The sequence below is a fragment of the Brienomyrus brachyistius genome, chromosome 10 (assembly GCF_023856365.1).
Source record: "Brienomyrus brachyistius isolate T26 chromosome 10, BBRACH_0.4, whole genome shotgun sequence".
NCBI classification, from domain to species: domain Eukaryota; kingdom Metazoa; phylum Chordata; class Actinopteri; order Osteoglossiformes; family Mormyridae; genus Brienomyrus; species Brienomyrus brachyistius.
In genome coordinates, this window is record NC_064542.1 from 15,062,399 (window position 1) to 15,078,678 (window position 16,280).

At 45.4% G+C, this 16,280-nt stretch overlaps 2 protein-coding genes across 3 annotated transcripts in view; one reads left to right on the forward strand and one right to left on the reverse strand.

Moving 5' to 3' along the window:
* Positions 1 to 16,280, forward strand: part of tbx22 (T-box transcription factor 22) — a 118,513-nt gene that overhangs the window by 72,102 nt on the left and 30,131 nt on the right. The gene's annotated exons all lie outside the window — the stretch shown is intronic.
* On the reverse strand, positions 6,742 to 16,239 carry LOC125750072 (integral membrane protein 2A-like). The gene is made up of 6 exons (XM_049027364.1): positions 16,018 to 16,239; positions 12,828 to 12,962; positions 12,029 to 12,223; positions 9,817 to 9,927; positions 9,148 to 9,292; positions 6,742 to 8,527 (listed from the first exon to the last, which is right to left on the reverse strand). The coding sequence occupies exons 1-6, from the start codon at positions 16,093 to 16,095 to the stop codon at positions 8,439 to 8,441; spliced, it is 753 nt and encodes a 250-aa protein (XP_048883321.1). The 5' UTR covers positions 16,096 to 16,239; the 3' UTR covers positions 6,742 to 8,438.

Sequence of the window (16,280 nt, forward strand, 5' to 3'; positions counted from 1 at the left end):
ATCATGTTAGTTAGCTAGCTATCTAGCTATCAATTAACTAAAAATTAGCAATATAAACATATAAAGGTCTATTCAGTCCATTCAAATCATGAATATTAAGTAGTATAAACATAAATGCTAGCTAAATTGATGACTTCATGAGACATCTTTTCATTGGCTAATTACATGTCAGGCTATCTGTAGGCAGGAGAACGGGCATATTCCATCTATAGTAAAATGGCACCACCTTCAAAAAGCGCAGACACTAAAACTGTGGAAACACTTCCAAATTTTAGACATCGCAGATATATATTCCAGTTACTCCAGTTACTCATTTAATCGTCCAATATATGATATTTGTAAGCATTCTTTGTAGTAATTTTTAAAGCGTAATGCCAAACATGCCAGGTGTTTCCACAATTTTGAGCAGTAGTATATGTGGTTCTCACCAGACGGCAATGATATATAAATAAAAAGGAAAACTGGAGGACACGTACGATGCAATTACATTTTGCAGAATGTCAGTTGTCGCTTTAATTTAACATAGTTTCACTACCTGTGACGATGCAGACCCACTTCCTTAAGATTCCCCGTGAAACTAGCATACAAGCAATCAAAATGAAACAGACCAACTTGGGATGAGTGCGTGACTCCCTCCCCCCCCCCCCAGTTCCCTCTCTAAGGGTGTTTTAGGGGCAAGAGTTGTCAAAACAGAGTTAATGACATATTCTGGGAAATCAGGAAGAACAACGGGGGCCTCCGGGGGGCGCAGCTCTGCTGCCGTCTCCCTACAGCATGTGCCTTTAATTAATGAAGACCATCTAAAGAAGGGATCCTTAGACCTCGTTTTGTTTTAGATAACGTGTGCAGTTACAGTGACGGATGGTACCTCCCGCACCCTGCATTACTCATGCAAGCCACCCCACCTCCCAAAAAACACTGAATAGTAAATAAAAGGACCATTATTTATGTATCTAGGCAACATTAATAAAATGCACTTTTCTTAACAACCCCTTTCAGAACGTTCCTCCAAAGATTTCATTTTGTGATGTATATATTATTCAAACAAAACATACATAACACTTAATCTTTCTGCTTTGGATACGGACTTCAAACTTCGACCATCTGTTTTTCACAGGCACAGAAAATCCTCCTAAAACTCGATTGTTTATATGAATACAGGAAATGGGGCCAAACAAGATGAACTAGTAATCCTAGTTTTCCTCACATAATAGATGATAAATTATAGCACAATCATCCATTTATTATAAATCCCAGCTGACATGATCAGCCACTGGGGAAGGTCTTAGCAGTGTAATGCCCTAGGCAGACTTCACTGTGCCACCCCAGCAAACTCCACTTCCCAGTGTCACTTTCTCTGCCGGTTCCTCCTGGGGGGTTGCAGGGGAGGAGGGCTGCAGTCTGCCAAGGCAGCACACTGGGCAATTGCCCATTTTGCCTTTGCCAGCATCTGCTTGTGGTTAAGAGGTTTCAGGGGTTCTGGTCCTGTATGACACCTTGTAAAGAGTTATAATGTCGCTTTGGCCTCTTCAGACACCTGGCTCTGCTTTGGCGTATATTTTAGGTATATGTGTGAGTATAACGCACTTAACTACAGCCTCCTTGGAACAGAATGGATTTGGCTCATTTCACCCTCATCCTGCCATTTGGGAGGCATGTACCATCAGCTTGGGTTTGTCTTAGGCCTTTGGCAACAAATCGTTATATCAGTCCACTTGAAGGGTCTCCATTCCTTATCGTGCAAAGAATGTGGTCAAAAAAGCACAGGAGACTATGGCGAAAAGAGGGGTGAATCGATACAGTCTGATACTACAGTGACCGATGTACTTATACTCATAAAAAAACTAATGCCATGCAATGTGACTTTGTTAACAGGCAAAATAAACGGGACCACAAAAATGTCTGTAGTGTAAAAGTACCACGAAATTAATGACAAAAACCAAAGTACGGCGGATTGCAACCTGCACTCTGCTAAAATATCAAGAGGAGGTTTGAAAACTAGTTTATATAACACAAGGAATTTAATTAAATATCTGAAAACTACATATAAGAAAGAGTGTAAGGAAACTGCCACCAGTGGCATCCTGTAACAACTCACTGTGCACAATAACCAATTGCCAGTATTCCTCTTTTGGTGATGCGGCACAGGAAGCCAGAAGCAGAAACAGTGGTGCGTCACAGACTCTAAAGCCTGCAGCTACAAGATTTGCTACGTGATTTCGCAGTGTGCTGCGGACACCACGGAAACGCAACTCTTCTTGGGTCATCATGTCTGTCAGCATTCCTCCAAAACCTCACGCCAACGAAGGAGAAAAATCCAGCAAAGTCGGTCACCGGGGTCCAGCCCTGGACCGGACATCTGACAGTAGACTGGCAACATTTATCCCCCCCCCCACCCCCAAAACGCTCTGTGGAGAACCTCAAAGCCCAGGGCTGACTTTTAATCCAAGTCCAGCCCTGCTGGGATCCACGCCAGAAGCCATTGCAGACCCGGACCCCTATGCACCCCTGTAGACTGCATCTAAATCAAAGGTCCGGCCAGAAGAGGCGCTGGCTGGAAAACAGCGTGGGCTGCTGTGGCTTTCCTGTCGCGCTTGTGTGGCTGCCTCACAGAGCACAGAAAAGGCAGCAGCATCCTGGGCCAGTGTTACTGCAGGCACCATGGCGAGCAGCCAGATAGCCACAGCCACCAGATCACTGCAAGGGAATAAGCAGATAATACGACATTAAGGTGGCCCCTGTCCTGTCTGTCACCACCAAAATAATAACATCCTACTTTGAAGTTTTATCAGTAACTAGGACCCTGTTGTTTTTTTATTTTGGGGGCAAGGGAAGGGGGGATGTAGATGCTTTAAGAACAAAAGAACATAAAAAATTTACAAATGAATGGAGGCCATTTGGCCCATCAAGCTCGTTTGGGGAGAACTTAACTAATAGTTCAGTTGTCTTACCTATCTTATATTAAGGAACCCAAGGATTTACCTTGCACTACACTAACAGGAAGACTACTCCATACTCTAACCATAGAAGTATATAGAAGTACTTTCTCAAACCCAGTTTAAAATGATGTCCCACTAATTTCCATCTATGGCCACGAGTTCTTGTATTTGAACTAATATTGAAGTAACTATTTGGCTGAACAGCATCCCAACCTGTTAGAATCTTATATACCTGGATCATGTCCTCCCTTAGTCTCCTTTGCTCAAGGCTAAACAGATTCAGCTCAGCTAACCTCTCCTCATAAGACATTCCCCTAAGACCAGGAATCATTCTCATCACCCTACATTGCATCTTTTCCAAGGCAGCAATGTCCTTCTTAAGGCATGGTGACCAAACCTGCACACAATATTCTAGGTGGGGTCTTACCAAGGAATTATATAATCTTAGCATCATCTCCCTTGACTTAAACTTCACATACATATAAATACATTAATATATGCTCTTAACTGCTAAGATAACTGCACAAGTTCTGTACAGAAGATCTCTATGATCTGCTCGGTATTAACTCCTAACTGAGAAACAGTGCAGCATGTGCAATTTGTGAAACATCAGCAACTGAAAAGCTGATTCTCAATTGGCTGAGTGCTTTGGTGCCCTGCCACCTTTCTCCTATCAGACTGTGCGACAATACAATGTCTGCAAACTGACACCTGTTAGCTTGACTGGGATAGGTGCCGGTTACATCTATCCCAGCTTCATAAACAGGCAGGGTAGATAAGCACTCTGAGCTTGTTGACCGTGCTCGGTGCAAAAGAAACACCGAACGGCCCACGTTTCCCACTTCTGGGTCTCCAAGAGGCCACTGCCCCACCAGGTATTCTCTCCCACTGCATAACAACTTTCTCGTTCTCGGTGAAACTCAGGGCGAGCTGCGGCGGCTCATTTCCTGTTTGCACTTCTCGCCGTGCCTACAATCTGGAAAAATGCCGCCCATTTTGGCGTGGCCGCAGCCCCAACTTTCGGTACGTGCGCCCCAATCCGTCGTCCTCACCGGTCTTAATCTTGCACACAAGAGGCCGGAGAGCCGCCCAGTGACCGGGACGACCACCGAGAGACACACAATCAGTGGCTGAGGGGAAGGGGGGGTCCGCCCCATACCGTTTTGACTCAGAAGAGGGGCTTGAATGAGTTGCAGGAAAACGGGGGTTGTACAGACGCAAAGTGAAGCTGGCCTTACCACACAGCGACTACATGACGCATGTGATGCACACTCTTGCACCGATCGGTGCGAACGCTCACATGCAATGACGGAAGTCCTAACACGGCTGCACAAGAAGTTTCACACATGGCCATCCTGAAACTGCGCAATGGCTCCTCTCACAGCCACACCGGGGTATTACAGCCTGTAGCCAGTGCTGCCTGGCAAACTGCCCCCCTGCAAAGTCAGTGTTAGAATTCACCAGTGGGTTCTCCCCTACAACCACATAATATTTCCTCAGTCTACTCTTGTTTACTTGCTTTACAGCACACAGGGTTTATACACAGAGTCTAAAAATGGCTGACGGCACTCAAGGGAAAGTCCAGAATACGGACGCAAAACAGCACAAGGGGATCAAATGTTTATGCCCTTTCACAGGCCCAAGAAGCATGCGCCGGTCAAATAGCGCGCAAGGATTAAGGTTTACTGCTGCTTGAATGCACCGTTATTCATCAGAACTTTTACAGGACTATTTGGGGTACACTTATGGTGGATACTGCTGTGTGTGAGGATTCAGCCTTGGTATTTGGCTCCCCCTACTGAACATAAACACTGGAGACAAAATGTCTCCATACATTCAGGTCGACTAAGCAACATGGATGGTATCAGGGTGCTGCAAGCAGTGTTAATTTTACTGATGAAAAGTATGACGATAATTATTTGTATAAGATAATTTTTAATTGATGAAAATGAGACAATGAAATAAAAATTTAAGGTAACATTTTACAATTTGGTTCCTTAGTAACTGTTACTAAGTATAAATCATGAACAAAGTAGTTACTTGAGATAAAAGATGTGCTGTGATTCATTAATGACAAATAAACGTTAGATTGATATTTAACTTTTTGTGTTATTCATTGTTTGTTCCTTCAGTAGATCACAAAGGTTTAACACATATACTAAAAGATCTAACTGCTTTAAATAAATGATCTGTAACAATTCATAAATGATAAATGAACATCAGATCAATGTATAAGTACATTAATTAATAGAATAGGTAAGTAGCATCAAATTGTCTGTTTTTACTATAGCAAATCTACACGGGTTAGACAATGAAACTGCAATCCACACTGCAATTCTCATAATGGAAGACATATCAGAAATCAAAAGAGGACAAATTGTTGGTGGAGCATCTGTGACCAGGACAGAAAGTCTTTGTGGTGTGTTGAGAGTCGCGGTATCCAGGGTAATGTCGGCGTACCACTGCAATGGAGCACATCCAAGAGGAGTAGCTAAACACAAGAGGGGCCTGTCTGAAAGGGATGTCCGGGCACTAAATCGAATTGTACGCAAAAAACACAAGCCCACAGTTGCCCGTCTCACTGCAGAATTAAACACACCTAGACTCTCCTGTTTCCACCAAAACTGTCTGTCAGGGGTTCCACAGGTCAATATTCATGGTCAAGCAGCTATAGCTAAATTTTTGGTCAATGGTGCCAATGCCAAGTGTTGGTTTCAGTGGTGCCTGCAGCTGAAATCTTGGGCTGTGGACAATGTGAAACCTGTATTGTTCTCTGATGAGTCCACCTTCAGTGTCTTTCCCACATCTGGGGTTGGGTGTGGAGAAGCCCAAAAGAGGCTCCTCACCCAGAGTGTTGCATACCCCGAGTGCAGCACGAAGGGTGGATCAGTGATGGTTTGGGTTGCGATATCATGCCATTCCCTAGGCCCACTACTTGTTCTAGATGGGTGCGTCACTGCTAAGGACTACAGAAGCATTCTGGGAGACTATGGTCACCCAGTGGTTCAAACATTGTACCCTGAAGGTAGTGCCATGTATCAGGATGATAATGCACCGATGCACACAACAAAACATCTCCCATATCCTGCAGTCACCAGATTTGAATATCATTGAACCACTTTGGGGTGTTGTGGAGGAACAAGTTAGGAAACACTTTCTTTCACCAGGATCACGTAGTGACCTGGCCACTGCTCTGCAAGAGGAATGGCTCAGGACTTGTATCTGTCATTCCTAATACAAGCTAATTCTGTATTGGCCGCAGAAGGAGACCCTGCACCATACAAATAAATTATTGCATCTAAAACCAGGTGTTTCAGCTTCATTGTCATTCTAGTGTATTCCCCTAATGAACTTATTGGTTCATTAGAATCATAATTATCAATATCAAAGGAAGAAATGATTATGTACACAGCAAAATGATGGTGAACTAAATTTTATGCAAACACTGAGCTCAACTACTTGCTGCTAAGTACATAACCAGTAATTTGTTCATGACTTAGGTTGTCATTTATATATTACACTATGACTAAACCAGTTATTTTCATTAACCGCATATACTGCAGATATAGAGCAAAACTACAAAAAACAGATGAAACTGTATTTATCAAAAGATGAAATTGTATTTTCATCATCATTTTATCAAAATGATAAAATTAAAACTGATTGCAAACCCTATTAAAATGTTCTTTAGCCCCCTCCCATATAAATGTACACTAAATAGTTTACAGTGTGGTGTCATTTATCTTCATTTCAATGAAAATCCCTCCCAGTACAGGCTCTTATAAGTGAAACACACACCAAGTTTATGTAAAGAAATGCATATTTATTGAACAACAAACAGTTACAAGGTGTATTCCACTCAATGGTTTTGCTAAGCGTTAAACCTCTAAAACAGACAAATCAGCACTGCCCAGTTGAGCCAGACCGCAGATCAGCACGCAAATGCACCGTGCTAATTACACTCTTGTCTTCCCTTGAAACACAAACCATGCAGCAACCTAAAAAAATGCCTTTGTTCCTATTTAAACGGCAGCGAATAGTAAACGGGGAAAAAAAATACTGCCCTTCAGCTTAAAACACAGGAATGCAGGTTAGAGAAATAGTTAGATAAGCAAGGAAAAAAAAAAAAAAAAAAAAAAAAAAACAACAAACGGCAGTGGAGCCTGGGATCTACAATATTACTACTCACCACAAACACAACAGTTAAGTCAACACCAAACCCACCAGCAGGCAAGGCATGGTGGGGGACTGTAACTATAGTAACACTGCTGACCAAAACACGCCAGAAGGGGGTGCCGCTGAGCAATGCTTCCCTCATACCTTAGCAAAAAGGGGAAGCTCTTAGTCGTGACGTAGGGAAGAAAAACTCCGCTAATGTGGCCTCTACAGTGAATTCGTTATGCCGCACGGCCGTGTTTCTGCTTATGATTCAATCCCTTTGATTGCACCGATAACAGTTGCAAACCAGAGTGGCTTTTCATTTTAAAACCCGTCTCAAAGCTGGGGGCACTGAAATTGGCGAACGGGGTTTTGGGTGGTGAGGGGCCTGCTGTTATGTTTCTGGCCAATAGCTAAAGCGGGATGGGGACCTCACTGGGAGACAATGGGCCTTCCTGGTACCCCGAGACGAATTAGCATCACCACCATCTGATGTCGATGAGCCAACTGGTCCATCAGCCACTGCAGGGCCATCTGCAATGTTTTTACACCTCTTCCATAGCTCAAGAATCCCGCAGGAGGAGGTACACGGGTCTGTCGAGCGAAGCATGTTAACAGGAAGAGCCAAGCGCCTGGTCAGATTCTGTGTGATCTACGCATCGGTTAATATATCTGGGCCTGGTACCCAATACCAGGATGCTAAAACAAGAGCTCGCTAGCCAGGACCTGAAAGGCACAGGTGATTTTTCTACATGCGCTTTAGGGTGACGCCGCGAGGGGGGAGGGTGATAACCACTTAGGAATAACTTGAATATTTACAAACCTCGGGAAGAGCTGGGGCTGGTTCGAGGAACTGAGGGGATTATACATGAAATAAAAACATTATAACTCTGAAACTGTTATTGCCTCACCTACAGAGCTGCACAGGCATCACTCTCCGACTTTGAAATTGCTATGCAACGAGTCTATCGACGGCTTCAAAAAACGCAAGACACGACAACTCAAATGCACATCTACAGCGATTAATCGCAAAGAAAACAGAAATGAGCAGGGCGGGGGGGGCAGAAGAGGGACCAGCAGAGCCCTCAATAGCAGAACAGGAATCAGTCAAGTTGCGAGGAAACCTACTATCTTAGTGGCTGCGAAGCGAGAGAATGTCACAACAAAACAATGCAGCTTTTTATTATTATTTGCACAAAAACCTCATTGCTTCCAGTCTGACAGGAGGTGGAGACCCCCGGTCCCCTCTAGCACCCCTCCCCCAACTACCACGGCACCTACTTGCCACGCAGAGCCTTTATTTCTGACCCCCCACCCCACCCCCACCCAGTCAGGGCCCGCTCAGGCCTTGCAGATCTTGGTGATGGTGACAAACTTATTCTCGAAGTGGCGGATGGAGAAGCAGTCCTCAACGGAGCGCTTCTGTATGCCTGCAGGTACGAGGAGAGAGAACACACGAGGTCATGGAACTGCACCAGGCCGGTCGCTATGGCGAGAGAGGGCCCGAGCTCGACCTTGTTAACCAAAACCAAATCTACACTAAACAATGCTAGCTACTTCTTTAAGCAAAAAAAACACACACAGACACACAGACAGACAGACAGACACACACACACACACACACACACACACACACACACACACACACACACACACATTTCCCGGTGTGCAGATTGCGGTTCACTCATCCCAGTTCCCGGTGAGTAATAATCCTTCAAAATTATTTGATATTTTTACAGCAGTGTCTATTCACCAGGATTGGAAACCTTGAGGGTGAACACTGCCTAAAGTTGTCAATCCTAGAGTGACATAAAAGGATAAATAGAGAAACAAGGACGGAGCGACATTGAAAGATGAGAGGAGCCGATGTTTATCAGCTGAGTGTTTTGGTTTTTTCCCCATACAGGAACACTAAAGTCTAGGTTTAACTCCTGCCAACACCAGAGTGTGAAATCTCTTGTGTGTGTGTGAGTGTGTGTGTGTGTGTGTGTGTGTGTGTGTGAGTGTGTGTGAGAGAGAGAGAGAGAGAGAATGCAGCAGGATGGCTCACTGATGAGTTCGCTGCGCCGTTGCATGCGGTAGGTGTCCCTGCCACTGCAAAGCGTGTTGATGTAGTAGCCCAGCTTGGACAGGTCCTCGACACGCTCCGTCACCACCAGGTCCTCGTGCACCAGGTATGTCTTGTAGGAGCCAGACTGACAGCGAGAGATGGCAGGTGGAGAGTGGGGTGGGGGTAAGGGAAGTTAGTGGGAGGCCCTCTGGAATGTCCCAACTGATGGAGAACGTATTCAAAACCCGGCCCTGAAAATGCCCCTCCGCTTTCAAAATTAACTTCAGTCTGGTTATAAAATGCCCCTCATCTAAACATGAAGCTCAGATTTCAGTGAGAGGCTCATTTGCCTACTGAATAACAGGCGTATTGGGTATTCAGAGAAACCCCAAAATAGTCAGCTAAATTAGTTGCCAGCTATGACTCGCAGTCAACATGAAAACATTAGTGTGGATGATTCTGATGTGAGGAACCGAAAGATCAGGACGGCCAAACGTGGTGGGTGGGGTGGGAGGGAGGGTGGCAACCTTGTGATATGGCGTATGAACGAATCTCACTGGAATGGGAAGGAGGGGCTGTATTCTATACAGCCACCAGGAGTGAAAGGGTCAGTGTGAGTGTGTTAGCCGAAGTCTGGGTGCCGTTGGGAGAAGGTCATTGGTCGCTCACCATCAGCTGCACGAAGAGGTCCAGCAGGTCCTGGGGGGGCATCACCACAGAGGTGTTCAGGGGGATGACATAGCAGCTCCGCAAGGTCATGTCCAGGTACGCGGTCAGCTTCTGCATACAGCAACAGGGGTCGTTCGGGTGGGAGCGTCAGGAGCACAGTTATAACTATGTAAAGGGCACCGTCAGCCACCGTTAGCCTGTCATGCCTATGTATGGTCACATGGGCTGTGTCCACAGTGGGCAGGCAAGAAACCAGTGCGCACATGGCCTTTTACGTCTTTGGTACTCTTCCACTCCCACCAAGAACTGAGCCATATCAAAAACTGATGGTTTTCCACTGTGAATGGTCATAGCCGTATTCTCAGACGTGCTAGCAGAAATCAGCATATAATAAATCATCATGTACACCGTGTGAACATTTGGTTTTACATCACTGTCGCTCTCCAAACCTGGCAATGCCTTTACCGAGCCGAACCTTCTGCAGTGGAAAACCGAAGCGAGCTGGAATCGTGTTGTAACTAGAGTCTCTTCGTGATACAGCTCAGGTAAGGTTTGGTTCCTGCATGCTAATGGAGAAGTACCAATAGGCTAAGCCAACTGAAACAAAAACAGGTCAGCAAAACTAACGTTGAAGCCCCTATTCAACCTGTTCTCAACATGACATCAGCCTTATATCAAAATTTATAAAAGGCATTGGGGTTTATTTTCCACTTCATAGAAATAGACGAGTGCACAGAGCACTCTGTTGATATGCATGCAGGTGCTCACGTTCACAAGCTGAATTAGCCTGTTAGATCTAGACTTTGCTTTCCCATTCCAGAATAGCCTCCTCTGGTTGTCAGTTTCTGCGTATGACTGACAGTCAGGAGGGTATCCGAAAGAAGGCACGTGGAAAGCCTTTGTTGGAGCCAGCATACTAATAGCCGTCAGCATAATTTTGGGAACGTGAGTGACTCGTATATAAAATTCCAATCAAAGGGACTCTAATCATAGCTGCACGTTGAAGAGAATGAAGCATTATGTGAGAATTAAATTCATCCAGCTAGCTATGTGTTGTTAAAGAACTGTTAAACGTCACTTATCAGTATGACTGTGGAGATTTTTTCCTTTTGTTGAGGTGAACCGCCAGGGTGACGAGAAGCTAAACACGGGGGTCACCTCAGCTCCACTGTGCCATGCCACATGTTGTGCACCCACACTGCTGACTCATCCTCACAGCGAGGGACAAGGGCAACGAAACGGCTACCCCAAAGAGTGCATCAGCATCTATGACGTAAGCAGGTCGGTGTCACAGTGCTTTCCTTGTACCACTTAATAACTCGTCTGGCTTGGTCAAAAAGGGTGCCACTCACCACTATGTTTGTTAACATTACATTTTAAACGTGCGACAGTGAGAAGATGCAAGCCAGGAGATAATGACCAGCAAAAGAGCGCATTTACTGCAATGAACTAACAATGAGTGCCAACATAGGATACAGACTGAAAAACAAGTTACCTAAGAGGGACCATTAGCTGCTGAGAGAGAGAGAGAGAGAGAGAGAGAGAGAGAGAGAGAGAGAAAGATATTGGACTGCAGAGGGCACCAGAGAGCCACTTCCTTCATATACTTAAGAGGAAAGATGTTACAATCAGTCCTGCTACAGCACGACTAATGAGTTCCTAAAAAAACTTGCATTCACTAAAATCGTGTACCAAAACACTCTAAGCGGCTAATAGTGAAATTTTACGCATTTTAAATAAGAAACAATATAATTATAATGCATTAATAAATTCTCATAAACATCTTCATGGGACAGTCGCCATGCGGCCAAGCACGTACACGGAAAAGAACCGGTTCACAAATCAGACATTACTATCGTTCACTAGGATGGCTGTTTCTGCCAGTGGTGTTTCTCGTTAAGACCATGCTGCATTCATGTAGTGCTCGTCCCTCAGACTAAAAATCGCACATATACATATGACTAGACTAGTGCTGTGATATCACTCATTGTAGCAAAACTGACTGCATTTGCCCTGTTTACAAGCATGAATACAGGGGCACAGGAATCCTTTGGCTCTGTGCCCATGAGACAGACATGTATTTACCAGTGAGAGCAGTGCATGGGGTCACAGCACAGGGTTAGCCAGTGTGCAGCACCCCTGCAGCTGGGGATTTGAACCCACAACCTTCTGGAAACGCCACACAGATCCGTGGGGCTAACATGCTCCTTACCCTCTGGAAGTCATGCAGGATGTACGCGGGGTCGCTCTCCCCAAAGCGGGGCTTGGGCACGTTGATGATGGCCACGTTATCATGGATCTCCAGCTCCTCGTCGATGCGGGGCAGGTAGTAGGGCGGGCGAGCTACGTACATGGGCACGCTGTCGCTGTCCAGCTCAGTGAAGTGCATGGTGCCATGGTATAGTTTCTGAGCGGGGAAAAAAGTGGATTGAGGGTGGTGCGTCACACACAGAACGTGGCAGATATGGACACGAGCAGCAGTGTGACCTTCGCTCATACGCGACAGGAAGCACAGTGAATTACACAGTGTTCACAGAGCGCTTCAGGCGGCTCAGTGCAGCATCACCAAACACCTGCTGTCAGCTTCACACAAGCCCTAAGCACAGTGGTATTCAAACTCTTTTTGACAACAAGGGTTGATGTACTTGCCCTAATCCCCTCCCACAGACACACACAAAATGGTATTCCAGATATACATCAATATATTTTCTGGTTTTTCCATCACATTTCTTTTAACACTACTAGCAGCTCGACATATTCCCAAAATTCTTCCAAGCATGTAAGCTTTAAGTGAGCAACTTTCCCACCATAAACTTTCTTTACTTTACTAGTCATGCCAGTTCAATGTATTCAATCTTTTGCCTATTTTACAGATTTGAATTTGTTAGCCTCAGATAATGTGTGCAGGCATATAATGTGTCCACATTATTATTTTTTTTTTTTATATTTCTCAAGGTTGCAATTTTGAAATGGAAATCTCCCCAGTTAAAACCCCCACCCCCCCCTCTCACCTTGGGGGTGAAGTAGCGATACACGCAAGCTCCTCCCACTATGAGCCCGGTGAGGATGAAGGCCAGGCCCAGGAGGGTGAGCAGGCAGCGGCCGGTGGAACTCTCCCCGTTGTACACGGAGGCGGTCTCCGGGTCCTGTCGGGTAAGACATGGGTTAAAGTCCCGGGGACCGGCCCAACCCTGCCCAAGATGGTCCCCAGGGCCGCATCCTGTCAGGCCACCTGCTGCACACCTGCTACACCACAGAGCCCCACCCCTCACAGGTGGCTGGCTTCACAGAGGGGCCATCGCGGTGGCATCTTAAACCACAGACCCCAAACCCCCCCCACCAAGCATCCTGACAGCTGCATGTAACCCCTGCCCCCCCCATCCAAAGGAGACCAGCCACATTCACTAACGCAAACACGACAGTGGCCCTTTGATGATGTACAACATGGTGAAAACTTTCACACTGACTGAAAGTGTTGTGTACGATTTAACACAAAGCTACTCGTGCACAGATGGGGGTGGGGGGATGGGGGGGGCTGCAGCAGAATGCATCTCTCTGCACCTCCGCCTACTCAAAACCTTTATTGCTGAGAATGCCTACCTACCTCTGCAGCTGAGGTTCTTATTTTACTTAAAGCAAAGCGACTGGCACTTTGGGAATTTGGGCGAATTTCACTGCCAAGAAATATCCTTCCCCCTTCGAAAAGCTGTCGTATACATTTCGCACTGTTAAAGTCAATCTGATTGGCTGCGACACACCAGAGAAAATTCCAGCTTCTAGAACGTGTAACACGAAAACAACCATTTGTCATTAAGCCAAAGCGTGGACTGAAGTGGACCGATTTAAATATGATGCGAGTCAGTTTTCACAAGAAAATTCCCAGCTGTTATGCTGACATTTCCAGCTTCGGGATCTTCAGCGCAAAATGAGCTCAGCGTCCTGTGAAAATATCAGCCCAAGCTAATAGACAACTGATTATACAAACAAACAGTAACAGCTCTGACTGGATAACAGAGCAACATGCTTAAGACAGTGCAGTTACAACACAATTCTCTGCATAGGAAATGCACGCATATATGATTTGTGGCGACGTGCACGCATGTATTACAGCACTTCACACCTTTCCGAAAATGTACAGAATGGATTCCAGCAGCTGAACAAATGGTTTCCATCTCTTAAAACTCAGTATATCACGTGCACTAATCTGGCTAAGTTAGAATTACTTCTGAGTACAGATAACATCATTAGGGTTACGCATTAATAGACACACACAAAAAAATCACACTGCATAACATTTTCTTTTTGGAAAGAGTACAAGGAATATTTAAAATTGCTTAAAGGACTTATTTTGGTGTCCTACCTTTAAAATTCACAGGGAGGTTACATAACTTATGTGACTAATAAATAATACTGTGGAGTCTAACATGTGTGTTTTGAGGCAGCTGAAACTTTCCACAAACTGAGAAGTGGGACTTAAGGGTGTTGGTGACGTTTGCAACTCCAGGACCACAGAGCTTAATCAGCACATGGTTATCGGACGGAGTGGCAGCAGCAGACAGTATCTGAAATGCTAAGTGCTGCAATATTTTTTCGCACATCTACAAAATGCAAGTTCCAGCACTCTGGAGATTTAAGCAGAAGCCATTCTCTGACTTCCCAAAAACTCCAAGTCCGAACTATAGCCTAGGCTTTATTTATTGGTATTCCGTGAGACTACAGTGTGGATCCTGATTGAATGTGAGAAAAGGTGAATTGCTGAGCTGTATTTCGGAAGCCGTTTGCTCAAAGCGATTCCAAAGCAGCGCTTAATCCGTAAGGCCGACCCACGCAAACCTAAAAATGCCTAATCCTCAAAAATCCAGAGAGACTCCACAGTTCAGTGAGGATCCAGAGGAAGAGAACTAAAGAATTTTTTTTTGGGGGGTACTGACAGGCATGCCAAGGGGCAGCGCTTTCGCCCTGGATCAATCTGGGTGTTACTAGCGGCCAGGTGACATACTGTTGTTTTGGATAGCAAGCTGGTCGATGCAGCAGCTGCTGTCTACGGTTCTGAATCCTCAGGACCCCAAGAAAGGCGGACAGGTCTCTTCGGAACATGAAACGCCACCTTAAGAAGAGGCAACGTAACCTAGCACTTTTCACTGCAGCGATACTGGATTCATTTCAATATCAAGCCTCAATCACCTCAACCCATGCTTATACGGAGGAACCACTGAAACCTTTCCAACCCAATGGAATATGCAGAATATATAAATTTATAGCAATCAAAATGGCCAAATGACAGCAAATGACGTTAATCTCCTGATTTAATACACAAAACTTCTGTGTAAAAGCAATTTTTAAAAATGGCTATTTCTGACAACCAGACAAAGATAACCAATGACCAAAATAATGACAGGCATGCAATGAACTAAAACTTACTAACGTTACAATACGAATTCGAAAATCAAGTGAATAACAAATGCTTTTTAATAGTTAATTTTGCTTTTATTTCACATGAAAATAATTTACACCACAATTATAGTTATGTGAGTGAATCTGATTAACGGATTGAAACAAGGAACACGCATTTTGTTAAACACATCGCGGTCTATTTATACTAGAATTGACATGTATTACAATTTAAGCATTAAGTTTCGAAATAATGTTTACGTGTGCTTTCCAGATATACGCTGAGCCGCTCTGTGACAACTGCTGAGACAGTTAAACAGCTAGAGATAGATGGGTTAAGTTTAGTGAACTTAATTATCGGCTGTTCCAATGTGTGACAACGGACTGACTGGGTGTAAAAACGCGGTTTAATGCCGCGGCTGTCAGGTTGCACAACAAACATAAAAAACATCAAGCACCACAGGGGTGAAGAGCAAACGACTACATGGAGGTCATTTCTAACAGGCAGAGAGGGAGAGCAAAATACACCGCGGCATTTAAAGAGAAACTAAGCAGCTAAAGATGGATGTTTCACCGGTTAGCCGCCAGCCGCGCTGAATGACGCCGGTACAGCATTAACCGTATATTACACAGTAGAGACCGAATCTTCAGCCATTAGCCGTGGACGCCGTATGATACATTATCCATTAATCATCGGCTGCAGGATCCCGTATCCGGTTTTTCCAGCCGCCTACCGAAGGCGGCCGCACCGTCAGCCGAGGCCAGGCGGCCAGGCGGCCGGCCTGCCGGCTGGCTGCACCGTCAGCTCACCTTTTCCCCGACGAGACCGTCGCCCTCTTTGCCCAGCGCCTTCTGCGCCAAAGCGGAATTAAACGTGATTTTCACCATTCTGCAGCAGCCGCGGCGGTGAAGAGTGACGAACAGCGGCGCTCTTTTGCTCTTTGTGCTGTTTTCCTCGCGGAGGTCGCCGCCGCGCTTACTAACCGAGTGACGCACTCTGTTTGCAGACACTGCCCACCCCCCCTCACCGGAATTCCGCTTCCGGTAGGTCACGTGACGGCCCTCGGTCCAGT

Coding starts and splice junctions, on each gene's coding strand:
- LOC125750072 (XM_049027364.1), bottom strand. CDS start 16,095: ATGGTGAAAATCACGTTTAATTCCGCTTTGGCGCAGAAGGCGCTGGGC. Junction 12,224..12,827: donor ATCGCTACTTCACCCCCAAG/GTGAGAGGGGGG, acceptor TTCCCCGCTCAG/AAACTATACCATGGCACCAT. Junction 9,293..9,816: donor ACCTCTTCGTGCAGCTGATG/GTGAGCGACCAA, acceptor TCTCGCTGTCAG/TCTGGCTCCTACAAGACATA.